The 19,094-nt window shown below is 40.0% G+C and overlaps 1 protein-coding gene across 2 annotated transcripts in view; it reads right to left on the bottom strand.

The window, feature by feature from the left end:
- LOC149138248 (Nop53 protein) overlaps nucleotides 1–19,094 on the bottom strand; it is a 186,102-nt gene that overhangs the window by 116,728 nt on the left and 50,280 nt on the right. For both annotated transcript variants that reach the window (XM_089449822.1, XM_089449823.1), the window contains exons 3-4: nucleotides 13,735–13,783; nucleotides 12,867–12,904 (exon numbers count right to left, since the gene is read on the bottom strand). In XM_089449822.1, the coding sequence (XP_089305948.1) occupies nucleotides 12,867–12,904; nucleotides 13,735–13,783 (87 nt within the window). The remainder of the gene's footprint in view (nucleotides 1–12,866; nucleotides 12,905–13,734; nucleotides 13,784–19,094) is intronic.

The following is a 19,094-nucleotide window of genomic DNA, read 5'->3' as shown; positions in this document are numbered from 1 at the left end:
CTGAGTGGTAGACCTGTGGTGCTCCCAGTGGGTCTAAGGGCACATAAATGACCCCATGGATCTCCATATGAATCGGAGATACCTGCAGATCCTCTCCAAGGGTCCAAGTAGTGGAACGAATGCTGCCATGACATCGTACAAATCATGGGACAACTGCCAAGAGTGTGGGGCTCCTATGGGGACTTGTTGGGCATAATGTACCAAGCATATCACCATCATCCCAAAGTGGATCACTAGTAATCTTTGAGCATCCATGAAGATCCGTGGAGTGTTGTCTGTTTTTGTGGAGGTCAATGGCTCTCTATGCACACCCTACATGTGCCAATCTAGACCTTTAGGGCTTAGGATCTCATATGGGGAGACCAAACCCAAATGGAAACCACCTGTAATCCTGCATAAGATCCAATGCGTCCCCTAAGCTTCTAGCACAACCAGTCATTAAAATAATTGAGTAAAAGAGCTTACAAATCATGGATAACAATGTGAGCACTTCATAATGGCATTCCCTTCCGTAGTGGGCTTTGGCATGTGCTAGTGTCTCCAAGCTCCAAAGGGGGTTAGCCAAGTACCTTATTAGGTGGTTTCAGCCCTTAAAGGGGATAGTATGTCCAAGGTACATCCCTCTAATGGGGGTGGCAAGTGACAAATAAGTGGAATGGAATAGGGAATGAGGGGCAATCCTGGGCCACATAGTGGGGCATAGGGGTAGCTAGATAAGGGGAATCCCACACCTGGGTATGTAATGTGAAGGAGGGAGCAATAGTGGTACATTAGGTCCCCCGGCCTTGATTTTTCCACCCTTCTTTATATGCCTTTTACCTTTTGAGAATTTCTTTAATTAATTGCTCGGAGCTCAAAGGACAAGAGCATGATATGTAAGATATAACAGTGATTACCCCCCTTTAGGTAGGGCGGTTCATTGCCCTCCAGGCGTTGGGACAATAATGGGTTCCTAAATGATAAAGGAGGCTCATATAGGGCCTATGGAACTAGGGTGATGGCCATGGATCGGGGTAGAGCTCATGCATTGGCTTTTGCCCACGTGCTGATTATTTTGTCCCAACCATCTTTTGCATTTTGTGGTACAATTTCCTATTAAATGTGGCCAATTATGCTTTTTCTTTTTCTTTTAATTGTTTCAACCTATGTGGCATCATTCTAGGCCTGACCCAAAGTGGGGGCAACGGGATAGGGAGGCTAGCCCTATGTGGACGCAGAATGGAAATGTGGACCCAGGTGGGAGAAAAAATGATTGGGGGGGGGGGGGGGGGGGGTATAGTGAGTGGAAAGGGAGTAATATGTGCGTAATATGTGTGGGTAAAGGAGCGGGACCACGCACCCAAAGTCAGGGTTTCCCAAGTAGCACCACCCTAGAACCAGATGGTCAATAAAGGAGATTCCACGGGACTAAGATCCAAGAGTAACAACCAAAAGAGACCAAGGGGACAAGAGCACAAACTAAGCCCACTCTTTCCGCCAAATCCCCCCATCAATCCATAGCCAGAAGCATCCATGATAAGTAAACCCAATACTCGATAACTAAATGAGAAGACATACCTTTAGATTCGGGAGGCCCACCTTCAAAAATACGATCAATACAGGTAGGTGAGGGACCACATGGCTGGCTCAAGTAGCAGAGAAATGGCACAACAAGCTAGTAGGAGGCATCAAGGGGTTGTTGGTTGCTAGCTGAGGCTCATCATGGAGAAAATTTTCTTCTAGGATATCACCCACAAAGTGGTGGGTAACATGGGGTATGTGCCTTGAGAGACAATGATGATGGTGTCTATCAGTCATTGTCTCGCCATCATTGTGCTTTGATCTTGTGGAGAGATAGAGTCATTAGTCAAGGCCTTCCTATGTGATAATGTTGGTTGATATGATGAGATGCAATGAGATAAGCTGCAATAATAGCTTATTAGATGGCTTACCAATCCCACTCTTCTTATGAGATCTCTTCAGTATGAGATTGTCCATGTACCATTATGAATACCTCCCTAGTTAAGAGGGAGCGTTGAAATATGTGACTAGGTTTGGTCTTCATAAATATAAAATGTACTCTTGATTCTTCTATATCGTAAAAAAAAAAGAAAATTATTATTCTTATCTTTTGTAGCATGGGTTTCATGCTCAAGGTCATTTTATATAGAGGTCAAGCACCCATTGAGTGCTTCTAGGGTTTGTCATAGAGTCAAAAAGTCAATAGAGTCATTGTCATATGAATTATTTTTGTATTTATAGTGTCAAAATACCCCTCAAAGACCAAATTGGCCTAGCAGCTAAGAAGTCGGCCTCATTAGGGCATGTCGTCCTCCTTGAAAGCCTATATATAGGAGAGAACTCAGCGTCCTATGGACACACACACATTCCTCAAAATTCAAGCAAAGACGAGGTAGAAGAAAGGCAAGTGAAGGATAGAAGGAAGAAGGACGAAGTTTGCGGGTTAATTCTCTCTCTCACGTGCAAATTTAGGAAGATTTTATTTGGCTTCTAGAGAAATTTCTTACAACATAAAATACACAAGAGATACAACTTACTTTTCCCTTGAAGATGCTTTTCAAAGGTCTCCTTTAATTGGGTTTTTGGACTGATATTTTATTCCTACAGTCTGCTCTCCTTCAGTTAAATTTTCAGCTTCTTTCACTGCTCATTCAAAGCGGGAAATAACCCACAGAAAAGCCAATACTCCTGCCTCCAAACTCAAGTCTACTCGACTAGAAATGATGACTTTGGCAACAAGCTTCTCCTCCCAAAACAACTTGTTGATGCACACATATAAATGCCCGAAATTCTCGCTGAAGCAAGCTCAGAGAGGCCCGAAAAACACGATGCTCAGGCCTAAGAATCTTTGCCTACATGTGACTGTCAGTGGGGTGAAAAATCAGTGCTTGTATGTTGCCTCAGACAAGAGTATAACTCATCCAGTCCAGATTTATACCCATGACCTGAGTGTAGACAATAGCTATGATTGTCTTCTCCCCATTCGAGCCCTCCTTAAGACTTGAACACGACCTCAATGAGAGATTCGAGCAGCTGGTGGTTTTTCTTCTTTGTTCTCTGCTGCAAAAATATCAAAGCTTCTTCCTATTTTCTTCTTTGCTCCTTCACAAGCTCACCTTCTTGCAGACTCGAGCTCCTCTCAAGCTGCCTCCTATGCTCTCCGCTTTCCTTTCAGAAGAAAAATCAATGGAAAAACCCTTTTCGTTTCCTTTTGTCTTTCCATAAGTGAAGGAAACCTAACCTAGAGATCAAGGGCTGAGATTAAATTTCAGCCCATGAGATCAATGGTTGAGATCAATCCCCCACTTCACCCCTTTCTCATGTTGACCCCCTCACTTAAAAAAAACACTCCTAGTACTTTTTAATGTTTTAGTACCATGGTCACTTTTTCTCTCATAAAGTGACTTTTGTATTTTAATAACATGAAGTGAACTTAGTACTTCACAAATAAAGACACTTTAATACACATTTGACTTCAATAAATTAAAATTCATGCACCTTCACTAAGATATTCATCACAATAATGAGAACATACCTGCTACACCATATCTCCATCTTCTCTTAGATCATTAGCGCACTTCTCACTAAGATCATTATCATGTTGATGAGCCTTCCATACTGAGATATATATGTGAACACTTCACCGAGGTCTTCATTATGATCTTCCATCATAGTTGTCATTGTGCCGAGATTATGATTGTGTTTTGGCATACCGAGAGTGTATAACAGTGAGATCATAATCATGCCAAGACAGTGAATTTATCTAGAGAATGATGTCTAGTGTGTATAGCTGAGAGTTTCTTGCACCAGGATCCTTATCATGATAGATATGCCAAGATTGTCCTAGTATACCAAGACTGTGATCATGATGATCATCTGAAAACACAGAGATATTGTACCCATCGAAATACTTGTACTTATGTGCTCAACTGAAATATTGTAATCTTGTATCTTGTCTGAGATATTGTGCCCTGCCCGAAGTTTTATAGTGATGCGAAGTTGTGTTTCTTGCGGCGACCCCAGTGGGGTATTTATAGTAGTCACATCTCCATAAATAAGCTGACATTACAGTTTGAAGCGTGTGTCTATTTATTGAGCCGACATGAGTGAATCTTAATTCTTTTTTAGGCCGACATGGCTGTCTTTTAATTCGATTTCCACGCTGACGTGACAGAGAGGATGGTGCTTTTCATTTGGAGGGCTGCTAGACACTAGGTTGACCCATTTTCATTACATAGATGCTCAAGTAGAGCTCTTCAATATAATTTTGACTCTTTGACTTTCCTAGACCTATGGAATGAGCAATAAACTCATTCATATTATTTATAAAATAATAATTCTTTTTCTTGACAAGTACAAAGATCAAAATTGCATTGACAAATACCGAACCTAGTTACCCTTTTCTTCAACACTCCCTCTTAACAAGGGAGGTATTTACAATGGTACTTGGTTATTCTCAATTTGAAGAATTTCTCATAAGAAGAATTGTATTGGTAATCCCATCTATATAGCGTCATATCAATCAGCATTTTCATAGTGCAAGGCCTTGACTAACAGCTCCATCTCTCCATGAGACCATGAGCTACAATGCTGGTGAGACAAATGATTTATAGACACCTTCATCATTGTCTCTCAAGGTACATACCCACCTAGGTGTTCACTGAGTATGACCTTCTAGGACTATTCTTTTCTTGGGTTCCCAGCCCTCAAAGAATATCGGTCCTCTTGCCTACTCTTATCTTGGATGCCCTACACATCCTCAAAGAGTATCAGATGCCAGATGATTACCAATCCTCCCATTCTTTCTTCCCAAGTAAAGACAAGAATGTTGTGTCTGTCATGTGTCTACATTTCCATTCATGGCCTTCATCTAGACTTACGGTTGTTAGTCCTGGTCTAGTGCATGACACATGAAATGGAAACATGCCATTGTCACTCCTTTGTAATCAAGGGTGATCTAATTCAAACTCCCTCTTGATCGGGGACCTATCAGAGCTCCCTCTTAGCTAGGGACTCTTTTATACATCAGCAGCTTTTTCGAGGGTTCCTCAGTTGCTTGATCAACTTCTCTCTTTGATGTCATGAAATTTAGTTGAGCTTCTTCCTTGTAGGGCAACAGCCATCCATTACTTTCCTTCTTATTCCGTCATGTTATTCCTTTCTTCATGGAAAGTGGCCTTCTTGGCATACATCTGGAACTTTCTTCATATGGCTACTTATTTTCTCTCCATGCTTCTTTCAGGGGTCTCCATCCATCGCATGAATGTTGGTTGTACTTGTACTGACAAGTCTTGTTCTAGTAGCCCTACATGAACTCATCCAGATATTATTCAAGAAATCAAAACGTCATATTAAATTAAATCATACCTTACGAGATGGCTCTTCATCATGACATCTTCTTATAGGTATCAACATCCTGCACACTTATTGACATATCTCCCAAAGATATCCATTGTCAAGGGTCTTCATCTTTTTCAGACTTTCATCAGAGTCTTTATATCTTTCTGGGAGATTTCCTAGTCAAATCTTCTTGGTCTTTTGGATGTTGATTGCCTTCATTAGGGTTGCATATCTCACGATCTCTTCCTTCCTCGCACATTTCCTTCCCAGGTGCTTTCAATCAGAGTTTCTTAATTGTAGTCAACCACCTCATACTTCATATGAGGACATATTATGTTGATTTCATCTAGTGTGTCTTATGTCTTTTTGCATACTTTCAGAGGAGGAGATCCTTTTTCTCTTGATCATGCTTCTCAAGATAGAAGTAATGATCCATGTTACCTGCAACCATATGACATGTCATTATAATATTAAACACAAGCATACATACCTTATTTTACCTTCAAGTCATTGAGGCTTCTTCCAATGGCTTCCTTGATTGAAGAGATCTTCAATCCCTTAATCTGCTTCATGTCATCACATCATTATCCCATGAATTCCATAAGTTGGAGTTCCTGATGAAACACTTGCTCCCTCTCTAGATTAGTGAACCCTCCGATGAGGATTCCTTCAGAGAATCTTGAGGATCTTGCATATCCCTATCTGGAAGATGTTTCCTTTTTGCCTTAATGTATGATGAGCCTTGTCCTGGATGACATCTTTCTTTCCTTCAATGTTCAATGAGATTCCCAAGAGCTATATCCTTCATGTTTGACTGCCATGGATTTTGTCCCTTTTGTCCTTCATGATATCCATGGTGATGTCACGAGCTCTTGCTTCTAATGCTTTCATGATGCCATGATGCATCTTATTATCATTGTCATATCTTATAACACAAGATATAGGAGCTTATGATAGGATCCTTTTGTGAGGGATACTATCTTACTCCTAGGAGACATTTGATACGCGCTCTTTCCTTAGCCCTTTTTCTTTAGCTTCCTCCATCTTTCAGTGATATGAACTTCCAAAATCTTTCTATAGCATTGAATCTTAACTATACTTATTTTTGTCTTTGCTTGAGTACCAACCTTGCTTATCTTTTATGCACATGGTTGAATTCTATCATCCTTTAATACAATAGATTGCAACTTGTCTTTCTCTATCTAGCATAGAGACCACAAATTTTCGGGTGAGGTAACCTTCTTTGTTCATTGATATTTGTTACCTTGCTTATCAACAATGACTACCTTCTTATCATCTTTACTAGATCTTCATGAAGTTATTCCTTCATTCTTTGATACCTTTACTATTGTGTAGGTCTAAGTGACCTTCTTTACTTTAATTTTCGAGAGTATATCTAGCATTTGATATATCTCTCTTTATGTCTCCTCTTATGTTATTTAGGTGAGAGGACTTTTTGAGTTATATCATATGAATCCTATGAATCTCTTGATGGATTCAAACAATGCTTGACCTTTATAGACCTTTTCATAGATATCAATGGTTTCTCTTTTCTATGAGGATTATGACAATCCTCCATATTCTATGCAAGGACTTTCGATTATCTAACCGATTTATAAATCCCCTTGCAATCATGAAATCATTTAACCAAATCTGATTATAAAATTGAAAGATACTTACTTGGTGTGTGAAGAGGAGATCTTCACCTTGATGCTTCTTTTGCTTGAGATGCCCATCATTAGTATCCTTTCATCACGACTTCTTTGGAGACCTAGCACCATGACACATTAGTGGTCTTAACATCACTGAAATTGCTTTATGACCTTCCCAATTCATCTTTAAGGTATTTTTTTTACTTCAACATATTGTTGACATGCTAGTGATACTATGTTCTGATCTGAGCATCATGCTTATTGAGATCATATTCATAGACAAAATTTGAGACTGTGACAAGTATATTGATATGGTACTGCACTGAGACAGTGATGTCTATGTGCATAGAGTTGTGTAGAGATGCAATGTATAGAGAGCCCAAACTTGTCACTGAATAACATAACTAAATTGTGGGTGGCACTGTATAGAGAGACTGTCTCATCACCGAAACTGCCTTGATGTAATAACTATACTGAGACAGTGATGTAATCATGGATTGTGAGAGGTATTCCTTGGATTACTTCTGCAAAAAATATATATATATATATATATATAAGGCCATCTTTTATGGCATTGAGAAAGTTCAGTGATCAAGAAGTGAGGATCACTAATATACTCCATCAAACTGAGCATGAGTTGAGTGCATGACTATAATTACTGAAGTTGATACTCCATGACTGTTGTAGACCTACTTGTTGTATACTTGCTCCTTTAATCCTTTCAACCTGCTTTGATGTCCTTGAACACAGATCCTTGCATGTCTCTTTTGTTGCCCTTCATTCGACTTCAACACCTTAGCTCTGATACCATGTTGAAGAATCTAGGGCAATTAGCATTAGATAGATTCTTCTATACTTGATAACAATTTGTGAAATGCTTTTACTATTTATCTTATCTTGATCTTCTTCTTATTATGAGTGTGTGTGTTTACTTCATCAAACTGCTACCAAAACAAAGAGACAAGAACACAAGGAGTTGGCATTCTTCCAAGGGCCAAAACCTCTCCCTCTTGGAAAGGAAAACCTGCACGTAATTCTTCTTATTCCAATTGACAAACACCAATACCATGACCCTTGACCTACTAGGCCACTCGAAGACCAAGTCACCAATCCTCTTCTTACTGTTGAGATCATCATCAACATTGATGCTTCACCGAGGTCATCATTCATGCACCTTCACTGAGATATTCATCACGTTAATGAGAACATATCTACTGCACCATATCTCCATCTTCTCTTCGATCATTACTGCACTTCTCATTAAGATCATTATCATGTTGATGAGGCTTCCATACTGAGATATATATGTGAACACTTCACTGTGTTTTGGCATACCGAGAGCATATAACAGTGAGATCATAATCATGCCAAGACAGTGACTTTATCTAGAGAATGATGTTAAGTGTGTATAGTTGAGAGTTTCTTGCACCAGGATCCTTATCATGATACATATGCCAGGACTATCCTAGTATACCAAGACTGTGATCATGATGATCATCTGAAAACACAGAGATACTGTAGCCATCGAAATACTTGTACTTGTGTGCTCAAACGAAATACTGTAATCATGTACCTTGTCCGAGATATTGTGCCCTGTCCGAAGTTTCAGAGTGATCCGAAGTTGTGTTTCCTGCGGTGACCCCAACGGGGTATTTATAGTAGTCATGTCTCCATAAATAAGCTGACATTACAGTGTGAAGCGTTGTGTCTATTTATTAAGCTGACACGAGTGAATCTAATTCTTTTTTAGGCCGACATGACTATCTTTTAACTTGATTTCCAAGCCAACGTGACAGAGAGTATGGTGCTTGTCATTTGGAGGGTTGTTAGACACTAGGTTGACCCATTTTCATTACATAGATGCTCAAGTAGAGCTCTTCAATATAATTTTGACTCTTTGACTTTCCCAAACCTATGGAATGAGCAAGAAACTCATTCATATTATTTATAAAAATAATAATTCTTTTTCTTGACAAGTACAAAGATCAAAATTACATTGACAAATACCGAACCTAGTTACCCTTTTCTTCAACATATCTCTCTTGATTGCTTCCATATCTCCAATCCCAAAAATTCGGGCATCATCCCTATGTCCTCCACCTCAAACTCCTCCTTACACATCATTATGAGCTTCTCAGATCCTATCAAAAAGAGATCATCCACATAGAGCACCCATATGAGCAGATCACAATCAACAAGTTCGCAACACAAGTAGGAATCCACTTCTCTTGGTGAAGCCCAAACCAAGCAAGAACTCGTCTATCCATGAGTACTATGCTCAAGGTGCCTGCTTCAGTCCATACAATGCCCTGTTTAACCTGCATACACGGGACTCCGCAAATCCGTGAGGATGCTCAATATACACATCTTCCTCAATTACCCCAATGAGGAAGGCAGTGTTCACATCCATTTGATGTATCCTCCACTCTATCTTTAAAGCAATGGAAATGACCACCCTGATCAACGCACATTTGGCAATAGGAGCAAAAGTCTCCTCATAGTCAACTCCCTCCTTTTTGGGAGAACCCTCTTGCCATGAACCTCGTCTTATACTTCTCGAACCTGGAATCTATTGCATGTTTGATCTTGTAGATCCATTGAGAAGTGACCATTCACTTCCCCTCAAATCCTAGTATAATCTCCCAAACATCATTCTTCAAGTTACAATTGTAGTCATCCACCAGGACATCCCTCCAAACTTGTTGGTCTATTGTCTCCTCAAAAGTAGAAGGCTCAAACTCATCGATGTTGTGTACCAAGGTCATGTAGCTGGAAATTCTCCTCAGTGATATACTCTCCCTAAAAGTGTTACTAGGATCCTCCACATGCTACTTAGCATCCTCAAACTCTGCTCGACCCATCTCAGCCATCTCTTAACAAAGCTCAAAGGAATATCTTGATCCCCTCGATGAAAAGATTGTGTCCCTGCTGCTCTTAATTCTCTGCCATTGTTGGGTCCAATCCACAGAACCTCTCAAAGGTCCTACCCTCCTCAAATAAGACATCCCTGTTAGAAATTCTTCCTATACTATTTGATTTATTTCTTCCTACTTGTTCAAGTACTTAACAAGTTTTTTACCATGTAAATACTGAAAATAAATACAAGTACAATATCAACACATACGAATCATCAACTGAAAGAAACAAGCACACAAGTGACACAGTTATTTTTTGACTAATGTCCCCGTAAAAACCTAATGCGAGAAAACCGGTGCAGCTATCAGAGGATTTTATTATTAGGCAATTTCAAAATACAATCTAGGTGCCAGAAATGGCTCACCCAATAGAGAATGCCCTCGGCAATAGTACCTCTCTATCGAAGACAGATATTCCAGCGAAATCACCGGAGGAACGATCCCACAGCAACATTGCGTCAACCCTCTCCCGGCTTTTGCGTTGATGCTCCTGGTACTATCTTTGCTTCTCTGCTACTGTATTCACTGCCCCTCAGCTGCAACTCTCATCACTGCTTCGATTTCCTTAACAAGCCCTGCCCCAGAAAATCGAATTCTTGATCAACTCAATGTGTTTTCCAACTAACCCTCAAGCCTCTTCTTATACTTTTTCGTTGACAATTCAACGGCCGAGATTAAGTCCCTAATCAATGGCTAAGATTAGATCCGGCTTGATCCATGACTTTTGGACCATTCTAACTCATTTTTATATTAATGCACATTAATATTTTATTTTCCTAAGTTTAGACTTAGGAACTCCATTAAAAATATAAATTATTTTAATATCTCCCAAACTGGTTAAATTCTGCCCAAACAATTGGAGATATCATGCACTTTAGCCTCTCCACCAATTTTTGTGGCTAGAGCACATCCGATGTTCCTTAGCATCCTCAAAGTCTGCTCAACTCATCTCAGCCATCTCCTGACAAAGCTCAAAGGAATATCTTGATCCCCCCGATCAAAAGATTGTGTCCCTGCTGCTCTTGATTCTCTGCCATTGTTGGTTCCAATCCACATAACCTCTTAAAGGTCCTACCCTCCTCAAATAAGACATCCCTGTTGACCACTATCTTCCTCCGCGTAAGAATGTAGACCCTATATTCCTTTGAAGTGTCGTTCTATCCAACAAAGATGTCCTTTTCTTCTAAGGGCTCCAGCTTAGTCCTTTTCTTTGATGGATGTAGACATAACTGGACTACCAAAGAAGTGAAGGTGGTGCACATTTGGTTTCACTCCTGTGAAAGCCTCCTCAGGAGTCTTGTCCCCCAATGCATTGTGAGGACTCCTATTCTGCAAATACACCCATGTTGATCTGTCAGATTAAAGCAAAAAAAGATAGGGAAAGTTCCAAAGCACACCAGACAGCATGATGGTAAGACATTGGATTTCTCTTGAAACTCCCCCTCTGGTAGACTAACCCTACTATTGAGACTGATTCGAAGGTGTCAGTGCATACAACAAGCCACATGTCCTGAAAGCATTTGAAGGATCAACTTCAAATGGATCTAGAGTAGAGCACGCCCTACCCATCAGCCTACCTCCCAGATTAAAAGAAGTAACCAAAGATCCATTTGAAGTTTCCTTCTTTCAACCTCGAATGTTAGGAGTATCCCTCGCTCTTACATCAACCCCCCCTTCCAGCGCAACAGTACAACTAGGCTCCTCAATGGTTCCAGAGGACTTCGACAACGAGCTAATGCCCCCCCCCCCTTACCTTGGACAATCAAACTCAAGAGACCTTGACATCAAGGACCTCATCATTTGATCTCCCCTCACTTTCTTTCTTCACAAGTTCTTGGGTTGGGTTGTCCACCTTTCCAATCTTGGACAAGCTCACTTAGTATTTTGTATCACCATACCTTTATCTCCATTTTATACATATGTTCTAATGTTATGTAGGGTTCTTTCTTTGTTAATAAAATTAACTTATTTTATCTTATCTATGACTCAAGGGAACCAGTTCACTTAGAGCTTTATCCACTTTATCAAGAGGAATAGACTTTCTTCTGGAAGAGCAAAGAATCTCATTGTAATGCACTGTAACTTGATTGGATATCGACTCAGCAGACACTATCCAAATAGATGGTGATGATGAAGGGGACATGAAGCATCAACATATATTTGTTCAAGGACCCTTGACCTTAGTTGAGGAAGAGGATTCCGACAATGATACTGATGTCGGTATGGATGATGCTAAGCCAGTTTCGCAATGCATGGAAAACCAAACAACAAGCACATGTTAATTTATGATTTCAGATTTTGACATTTGTTATTTCAGGCTTTTAAAAACTTTATACTTAACAAGTAGATTCACAATCATGATGTATCGTTGTGTTTCATTTTGATTGAATTTATTCTTTTACAATTTACTTTTGGTTATGACATGAGAAATTTGAAATGCAATGATTCATTAGATATCAAAATGTGCAAATGGACCATGTGATTTGTAATTCTTGATATTATCACATTATCATGTTATTGATTTCATGGTTTTCATTGTTAAAACTTAATTTTCAATGATCAATCACCCACGTACTGGAAACTTTCTGTAACATAGATTATTTATTGGGATATCAAATTCAATTAGAACTTTCCAATTCTTCTAAAGGGAATCTGTGAAATAAGAATTACTTTCAGGTGTCTTATTACTCCTTTGGGCAAAATGTTGTGCATCCATTTAACCAAGCATTCAGATCCAACACATAAATAGTAAGTTAGCACTATAAATGTGTGTTTATGACTGTTCTTTTGTGCATCTTTCAAAATTATATTGATGGCACTTGGTGAAACCGTGAAGGGGTTGTGCTACAGAACCACCCCAATTTTATTATCACATAAACTAATGTCTCCACGTTGCTGAAAACATCTTTTAATTTTTTAAAGGAAACATGTCAAGAGAAACCTGAATAAGACACCATACCTTCTCGTGTCCTTCCTCAACTTTTCCGTTGCTGTTTCCTGTAAATATAATGGTGAAAGGTCAGAATCCCTTCTAGTGCTTGCAAAAAGGCAGCTAAAGCTAGTTCATTTTAGTTGCAATTCTTCAAATTATTTCATTAAAAGAAACAAACAGAGTTTCAAGTAAATTAATGTTATGAACATAAATCATATGATACATTTGTGAAGTAATATACCTGAATAGTCAAAAGACATCCGCATGACTGTTCACAGAGATACCCCTTGGATTATATTTATACTCGGTGCTATGCTCATAGTAACCATCTTACCAAACTTAGCAATTATCTAATATATGTGTGCCTCTTTATTAAGATACCCCTTGGATTATATCTATAAAATAATACCGACATATGTATGCCCCCTCATAGTGATACCCCTTAGATTATGCCTATAAAATATAATAATATAGTGGATACCTGCTAAGTTTGATAAGATGGTTACTATGAGGATAGCACCAAGTATAAATATAATCTAAGGGGTATCTCCATGAAGAGTCACCCTGTCATAGACCTACAGTCTGCAAGGCTAGGGCATTACACACCCCAAGTATAAATAAAATCTAAGGGGTATCTCTATGGAGAGTCACGCACTTGGACTATTTAGGCAACTTTACATCATATTTAATATAGGTTTATTACTCTTTATTATTATTCTATTTGTACATTACTTTATTATTTCATTATAGAATATATATCCATTACAATTAACTACTTCACTATTTAGTAATACGAAGATCAAGCAATTAACTTAAAATTCAGGCAGTCGTAAACACAAAAACATTCATTAATCACAATTAGATATCATGAATAAATATTAAAGTTGGGTCAAACCTTTGTCATCCCATATATCGAACAAAGCACCAGTTACCTTCTGATCGCTCTGCAAAACCAACAGGAAAATAAGTCATTAGAGCCAAAAGAACTAATGGTTATATAAACATTATGTTGTCTAAATCAGAAAAAAAATGAACCTAGCAATTCTCAAAAATACAAGGTGATGTATATACCAATTTCCTCGTATGTGTGTGCGCGTGTCCAGAAAAATGTTGTCTAGTGATTGAGAGTCGAGACAAGGCATCACCACACAACAAAACCAAGTTCAAACCTTGGGGTCATAGAGCCCTGTCTTGTTGGCTTACCCAAGTTTGACAGAGCTCCACATTAAAGTAGACCACCTTAAAATGGATGGATTTTATAGATCCCCGTGACTACAAAATTGTTTCTCCAAGCAAAATACACAAAAACTTGGCTTCAGGGCCCATTGTGTACACAGTGGCATACATGTGTTTGAAATTAAAAAAGCTATATCTGACTACTGTAAACAATCACCAGCCCCTAAACATTACCTAGTCATCACCTTCTCCAATTTTAATTTTCAATGGAGGGGTAAGTATAACCTAGACATCACAATATTCAGTTTCAATGCAGAGGCCCAAAGATGTTGTGGATATTATCGTATCTGGATCGCATAGGTTTCAAACTTGGGACTAAATGTGATAAAACTTAAATCTTCTAACAAACTGGAACTCATTAAAAACGAAATCAAAACCATGATACATTAAGATAAAAATATACAAATACACACATACCCCCATTTTCCAGTGTACAAGGGAACAAGGAATGGCAAAATATATTTACAGATACACTATTAGGAATTAAAAAATACAAAACTCTGAAACAGTGAGTTGTGATCTTGTCTATTTCAAGTTTAGGCATTCTAGCTTATGATTTTGCATTCTAGCTTATGTTATTTTTATGTACTACTGATCCTATATGGTATTTGATTGATCTTTTTCAACAATTCTCGAGGCTTCACTTTCAATGAGATACATTGTCCACCTTAAAACTTAATTACTCCATGTTATATTTTATTGCTTTGGCATCATGAAAAGAACTAGATGCTTCAGTTTACTTTCATGGATAACAGTGGCACATAATACAATTTTGGAGTAGCAAATATGTTTTATTTTGGAACTTTAACATTACCACTATAATATCTTATATGAACTTCATGTAAATTTTCAGCACATGGTAAGCAGGAATGCAATCCTAAAAACTAAACCCTGATATGGGAATCTGATAACTAACAAACCTATCAAAACAGTCGATAAGGAATACTAGATCCGCATACACACGTCTGAAAATAGACAGCAAGCACAGAACTGCAGCACTCAATCATGTCACTCTCTATTATTCTGAAATTATGATGTTGAAATTTGATACCAGAGGACAGGTGGTTCCCTAAGGCTTTGATCTTTGGCCTAGGGAAAAGTGTCCAAAAGAATTTATTTTTTCACCTAAAGTGACTTTATAATTTTTATAAAGTCAAATCTAATTTAAAAGTGACTTTAAGTGATAAAGTTACCAAAGTCTAATTTTAAAGTGACTTTAATATCAATGTAAAATTAGAAAGGAAAAGTGACTTTGGACATAAATGACTAAGTGGGCCTTTATTAAAGTGGGGTGAATTAAAAAATAGAAAGTGAGATTTAAATGAGCATTTAATCTCAGCCCTAGATCTCAATCTATTTCAGCCATTGGATTTAAGGATTCCCCAAAAATCACTTAGTGTTAGATTAAAGGAGGAAAAGGTCATTAATTCTTTCATGAGCAGATTGAGAGAAGGAGAGCAAGAGAGCAAGGGAGATTTCTGGACAGTGAGGAGACGGAGGCAGCAGCGTGGCACACATTCCAAGGCAGCATTTCAGAAAATCCATACAGCTGAGTTAGCACACAGTGAAAGGCAGATTTTGGGCACGATTTTCTAGAAAGACCGTACAGCAGTTTTGGTTCAGATTCCAAGGAGGCCGTACAGCAAGTTAGCACAGAAATTGAGGAGCAAAAAATCTGTAGTTTGCTGGCACATTTTTCAAGGGAGGCTGCACAGCAAGTGGCTGTACCTTGGCACGCTTTTCTAGGCAGAAATCCATACAGCTGTACTGCTGTTTTTCTGCACAGAAATGAAGGAAATCCGTACAGCAGCATTTATGGCAGCTTGCACGCTTTTCTAGGCAGTCCATACAGCAGCATTTAAGGCTGAAATTTGAGCACAAAATCGAGGCGGCCGTACAGCATTTATTGCTGTTCTATTTTGCTGTTTGCAAGTTTTTTCCAGTTGGCTGTGAGGCACGGAAAATGAGATAAGTTGTAAAAGTTTGCTTGCTGATTTTTTTGCTGAATATTTCTCTCATTGTAAAAAGCATTTTCCAGAAATAAGAAGGAGCTTTCGAACTGGTTTTCCCCAAGAGTTGTAGGGGGTTTTTCCAAGGTCACCTTGACCAAAAATCACTGTGTTTAAATGTGTTGAATGGCTGTTTGTATGTGCTGATATTTATTTCTACATTTTCAGCATTCTGTAATATTTCCAAAATTTGTGTTTTCAGCAAAATTTATTTCCAGTTGTTGAATGTATGGATATGGAAAAGGGCATTTAACTATTTTGGAGAAATAAGGTGAAACTGAAAACCAGGGTGGGAGATGAGAAATTTCTACATGGTATCAAAGCCTGAGTGCTGAAGTGCAGTTTGGGACAGCAAGGAGGAAAATTACAGCCTGCTGATTTTTCACTCAGAAAATTCCATCAAGCTGATTTTTCACAAACAGCAGTTTTATCTTTACTACAGCAGTGCTATTTTTCAGTTTTAGGACAGCAGGATGTCATTGGAATTGAGGGTGGAAGATAGGTTGGATGGGCATATCAATTACAGCGTTTGGAAGGAGAGAATGCAAAGTATCTTTGAAGATGCAGAAGTCTGGGGCATTATTGTGCATACCACACAGAACCCTGTTGTTGTGCCTACTGATGCTACTCAGTTGGTTGCTTATAATAAAAAGAACAACAAGGGTAAGAGACTGATTCTAGACGGAGTCAAAGACCATTGCATTCCTCATGTGAGAGAAAAGAGAAATGCCCATGAGATGTGGACAGCATTGTTCAATCTCTACAAGAGTACCAATGAGAACCGGAAAATGGTCCTGAAGGAGAAGCTGGAGACCATTAAGATGGGTAATGATAGTGCAGTTGGATATCTCACAAAGATTACTAATGTGAGAGATGAGTTGGCAGCAGTTGGAGAGGTCATTCCACCCACTGAGTTGGTGTGGATTGCAGTGAATGGCCTCCCCCGTTCATGGATGAACTTCGCTGATGGGGATTGTGCACGTGAGACCCTTCCCACATGGGAGAGGTTTTGGGATGATTGCATTCAGACAGAGATCAGGAAAGGTCAGCTTGGGGCAGCCAAGCCAGTTGAGCAGGATGAGGATGTAGCACTGTCGGCAAGAGGCAAGAAAGGCAAAGGGAAGAAGCAGGCTTCCACAAGCAATGGTGGGGGCAAAGGCAAAGGTAAAGGTAAACAGGGTAATACACAGAAGGACTATTCCAAGGTGAGGTGTTGGAATTGTCAAAAGATGGGACACTATGCAGTTGTGTGTCCGGAGAAGAAGAAGAAGAAGGGGAAGAACCAGAGCTTGGCAGCTTCAGCAAAGGTTGAGGACTTTGCAGATCGTTTTGACTGGGAGTTTGGGTTCACTGCGTGTGAGTCCTCTAGTGCAGGATCACCTGCCACACAGGTTCAGAGGGAGCATGCTTTTCCCTCGATTAGCGGAGCATCTTCGGGTATCTGGTATGTGGACAATGGGGCTTCACGTCACATGACAGGAGTCCATGAGTACTTCTCAGAGCTTTCAGAGAGTGGCACTGATATAGAGGTAGTACTCGGCGATGACAGAGTTGTTAGAGCAGTCGGTGTGGGGACACTGACATTTCAGAGGGAGTACAAACCTCCCTTGAAGGTGTCAGATGTTCTTTATGTGCCAGGGATGAGGAAGAACCTCATATCCGTCTCAACTTTGGAGGACAAAGGATATGAGGTACTATTCAAGGGAGGACAGGTGTTGATTTATCCCAGGGGCACTCTAGCTAATTCAGCTAGAGTGATAAGTGTACGCCATGCAAAGGTGTACAAGTTTGCATTCCAGCCCCTTTTCGCATTGAGCAGTAGTACCAACAGTAGAGCTAGCAGTTCTGAGCTGTGTGAGATTTGGCACCGCAGGATGGGGCATATGTATCATGGAGCCTTGAGGACCTTGCGGGAGATCACTACAGGTGTGCCAGATTTCAGTACTGATCACTTTGATACTTGCAGAGGATGTGCGATGGGCAAGTTTGCCAAATTCCCTTTTCCCAGCAGTGACAGCAGAGCGACTGGATTACTTGATTTGATTCATTCCGATGTGAGCAGTCGGATGTCTCATGTTTCCTTGAGTGGATATGAGTACTATGTTTTATTCATTGATGATCACTCCAGGAGGACCTGGATTTATTTCTTGAAGACCAAGAGTGAGGTCTTCAAGTGGTTTTAGGAGTTTAGAGCTCTTGTGGAGACACAGACAGGTCGGAAGATCAAGTCCCTGAGGTCGGTCAATGGGGGAGAGTACACCCTTGGAGAGTTTGTTGACTATTGTGCGGAGGCAGGCATTAGGAGGGAGTTCACTGATCCTTACAACCCCCAGCAGAATGGAGTTGCGGAGAGGAAGAACAGATCCATCGGAGGGGCTGCCAAAGCCATGTTATATGATCAGGGGTTGCCATTGTTCTTGTGGGCAGAGGCCTGCAACACAGCTGTTTATTTGCAGAATAGGAGTCTGCATCGTGCCTTGGGGCACATGACTCCAGAGGAGGCTTTTTCTGGGAAGAACCCTGATATTGGTCATCTTCGTATCTTTGGGTGCATTACATACTCCTACATACCCAAGGAGAAGAGGACCAAACTAGAGCCCACCGCAGAGAAGGGTATCTTTGTGGGCTACAATGAGACCTCAAAGGCCTTTCGGATTTACATTCCTGCACAGAGGAAAGTTGTTATCAGGCGGGATGTGAAGTTCGAGGAGGACAGGGCCTTTAGGAGGTCACAGGAGTTAGAGTATCTGGATCAGCCAGACCCTCAGCAGCAGTTGAGTCGGTCGCAGGGATCCAGTGGGCAGGGATCAAGAGGATCTGGAGGTACATCTATGACGATGTCAACTCCGTCAATGAGCAGTGGCTTGCCGAGCCAAAGGGGTGGTGCTCCAGGCAGCATGCAGAGCAGTCCACAGAGCAGTTCACTAGGGAGTCCACTGATGGACAGTTCACACGGTACCTCAGCTTCTACAGGTTCATGTGCAGGCAGGAGGACAGCAGATAGACAGTC

The sequence above is a fragment of the Pinus tabuliformis genome, chromosome X (assembly GCF_031772625.1).
Source record: "Pinus tabuliformis cultivar Carrire ecotype Pingquan chromosome X, CPIR1, whole genome shotgun sequence".
NCBI lineage: Eukaryota > Viridiplantae > Streptophyta > Pinopsida > Pinales > Pinaceae > Pinus > Pinus tabuliformis.
The sequence above is the reverse complement of the archived record's forward strand: the minus strand, read 5'-3'. Positions and strand labels throughout refer to the sequence as shown.